The sequence below is a fragment of the Glycine max genome, chromosome 18 (assembly GCF_000004515.6).
Source record: "Glycine max cultivar Williams 82 chromosome 18, Glycine_max_v4.0, whole genome shotgun sequence".
NCBI classification, from domain to species: domain Eukaryota; kingdom Viridiplantae; phylum Streptophyta; class Magnoliopsida; order Fabales; family Fabaceae; genus Glycine; species Glycine max.
Window position 1 is genome coordinate 51,967,285 of NC_038254.2, and position 3,623 is coordinate 51,970,907.

At 33.8% G+C, this 3,623-nt stretch overlaps 1 protein-coding gene across 1 annotated transcript; it reads left to right on the forward strand.

The window, feature by feature from the left end:
• The first annotated feature begins 1,228 nt into the window (after positions 1–1,228).
• On the forward strand, positions 1,229–3,623 carry LOC100790202 (RING-H2 finger protein ATL5). The gene is made up of 3 exons (XM_003552315.5): positions 1,229–1,790; positions 2,725–2,828; positions 3,015–3,623. The coding sequence occupies exons 1-3, from the start codon at positions 1,629–1,631 to the stop codon at positions 3,328–3,330; spliced, it is 582 nt and encodes a 193-aa protein (XP_003552363.1). The 5' UTR covers positions 1,229–1,628; the 3' UTR covers positions 3,331–3,623.

A 3,623-nucleotide genomic window follows, 5' to 3' on the forward strand; every position in this document is an offset into this window, starting at 1 on the left:
AAATCACATGTAAATCCTTTATATTAAAAAAATGTCAACATTATTATTACCCCAAAACAAGATAGACTGTGAAGTGGTACAAAGAGACAGAGCACAAGGTAAAGTAAAGTATAAGTAAGTAAAACAGCTCATCCTCTAGAATTTGATGTTACCTATGTATTCGCTCTTTTTGTTCATATTTCTTTCTTACACACAAAGATAAGATGAGTGGTAAAAAAGGGTAAGTCAAGAGGAGAAAGGGATTAAAAACAAGAGTAGATCTTATTATAAAAATATTTTATAATATTATTTAATTATAAATAATCATTTAAATTATTTTAAAAAATAAGAAACTTATTATACATAATAAATTATAATTAAATAATTGTGTAATTTTTTTACATTATAAATACATAATTCTCTTCTGTTAAAAAAACACAGAAGAGAATTTTTTTTGTTTTATTAGTTTTTAATTATTTGAATGATAATTTCTATTAACTATATTCAATAGTACTTAATATAATGTTGAACAATTAAAATTCTAATATAATTTTAATACATCATTAATTGTTAAATACAATATTTCTCCCTTCTTCTTTTCCTATATAACTTTAAATACATTAATATTAAAGATTTGGTCAAATTCCTTTCAACATTTCTCTTTTTATTTTCTTTCCCTATATCAATCTCATTAATTATTGTAAATACATTATTTATCCATACCAGCAAGTCGCTATATCGATATTATGGTAATCCAACAATACATTCGCAAACACTCTGTTGTATATTGACACTCCTTTTATATAAAAAAAAATACATTATACTATCTATCTATATAAGAGAGTTATTATAAACATTAAAAGGTAAGATAATTGGGCCATAATAATAACTTTTTTTACTGTAATTTGAGATATAATGAAAGGTGTATTCAATGTATGTTATGTCATATTCTTAAAAAAGACTTTTTCTGCATATCGGAATAATTTTCCAAGAAAGATGTAACAAGAGAAAATAGAAAATAGACAGAACACCAAATCTTGTACTCCTTAAGCTTAAGCAAGTTTGAGATATGTCAGATCTCAAAAATCCAGTGTTTCTGTTTCGTCGTTTTTTTTTACCGTTAATATCTTTTGCCGCCGAAAAATTGACAGCCACTCTCAACCGTCTGATCCACAAATCCCCAACATTTGTGAGGGTCCACCTCATGCAGTGGACCCCACCGACACCGTTGCTAATTTCCAAATAATGAAAAAAGTTTTTTTTCTCTCTTTCTCTCTCTCTATGCTCTTGTACGTTCCCCCACCACCATCCCTTGGAGTCACACCAAAGCCACTGTGATTCCATTCCATCTCTTCACAATTTCTATTTTTTTTCTTCTCTTTTTCTCTGAATACCTCTAAAGTTTCCATTTTTCTGACATGGGTATCTCTTATTTTCTCTGTTTCTCTTAGTTTCAATCTTCTCTTCTTGTCTCTTTGGACTTGTCACGTGTGGGGTGCCATCATGTGTTTGTGTTGAAGAATCTGTGAAGTGTGTGTGTGTGTGTGTGTGTGTGTGTGTGTTTCTATATGCTGTGGTGCTGCTTCTGTTGCTACTTGTGCTTATAGCTTTTGGGGTTTGTGTGTTGTGGATTGGATTTTGGGTTGGAGATGTTGGGTTCAGGTACCAATTTGGTGACCACGGTCATTGGGTTTGGGATGAGTGCCACTTTCATTGTGTTTGTGTGCACCAGAATCATTTGTGGGAGGCTAAGAGGGGGTGTTGAATCTCGGATGATGTACGAGATTGAATCAAGAATTGATATGGAACAGGTAAGTTTGGCTGTGCCTTTTTCCTTCCTTTGCCCCTTTTTCCCGTTTACTGTTTTTTGCTTGTGAACGTGGCTAGATTTTGAGTGCTATGTTCAATTTTTATGAAACTTATCAATATTGGAATCTATTTTATTTGGTCATGATTCTTTTGGTTATTGTTCTGATCCGGAACTTAGTGTATGAGGAATGAGGATAGCTGCAATTTTTTGCTGTTTTTTGTAACTTTTGATTCTGATGCAAATGCTGCATTCTGTTTCCAAAAGTAAACCTGCGACTTGGCTGTAAACTTTCAATAAGATGTAGAGAATTGGGTATTTGTATCAATGAATGTGTATACTGCCCCTTAATATTGATTGTCATTTGTCTTGGTTAGATACTAAGATGTACAGAAATGTTCTAATTGTACTGTAGTGGAGACTTTTCCATTGTTAATAACAACAATGAAGCCTTATCCCACAAGATGAGTTCAACTACATAGATCGCACAATGACATTTGGCTTGGTTAAAGACCAAATCTTCACAGATAGCAACATTATATTCGGGTGCTGATGCAGTGGCTCTAACTCATTTGACACAGTACTGTAGCCATATACAACACTTTACTTCTGGATAACAACCTAGCATTAGCAAAAATCTGTTGTGTGTGATCCATGTCCCGTATATCGACAAGTTTTATGTTAACTGCCTAGAGCCTGATACAATCCTCCTCCTTTACTTGGGCTTGGGACTGGCTATGAAACTATAGGCGGTGTTACTTTTTCATTGTTAATGTTTCATATAATTTCAAGCTCATGAATTTGAATGTTTCTTGACCCTCCAAATATAATAGTTGATCACAAGAGAATACTTTGTCTAATTTGTAATTTAGTTTATGTCATTCTGCACTGTTAAGGTTGGTTGCTTTAGATTTTAATTTTTCATTGTTTACTGATAGCCAGAACATCATGTTAATGACCCTGAATCCGATCCTGTTCTTCTTGATGCAATCCCTACTTTGAAGTTCAACCAAGAGGCTTTCAGTTCCCTTGAACACACACAGTTAAGTTTTAGTCTCTCAATTGTAGGTCATAGAGAACAAGTTCCACATATTTTCCTTGACAGAAGATTTTAAACTGATACAATAATATTCTTACTAGTAAACATTGTTCTTTTTATTTTTGTTACAAGAGCTCATGATATACAAGCAGCACTTTGATAGATATATAACTGAGGTTGCTTCTACAGGTGTGTAATATGTTTGGCAGATTACAGAGAAAGAGAAGTATTGCGCATCATGCCCAAATGTGGCCACACTTTTCATCTTTCTTGCATTGATATATGGCTGAGGAAACAATCCACCTGTCCAGTATGCCGTCTGCCGTTGAAAAACTCTTCCGAAACGAAACATGTGAGACCTGTGACATTTACCATGAGCCAATCCCTTGACGAGTCTCACACATCAGACAGAAACGATGATATTGAGAGATATGTTGAACCTACACCTACTGCAGCCAGTAACTCTTTACAACCAACTTCAGGAGAACAAGAAGCAAGGCAATGATCTTAGAGAACTAAAGGGGTTGTTCTGCTCAAAAAGAGAAGAATGTAGAATTTCTGCTTCTATAGAGGAATGCTTCTAATTATAGATTGGATTCAAATTCTTTGTCTGTAATATGGCCTTCATATTCACTTGGTGGTGTAAATATGTTTCCTTTTGTAGCATATGCGGGCCAAGGTTTTGGTGGAATTTCTTGCATACCGATTTGAAGTTCTTTTGTCTATGGTATCGCTTACTCAAGCAAGCACACTGCTCTTGTTAATGCTTAACAGATTAAACAAATGGTTGATTACATA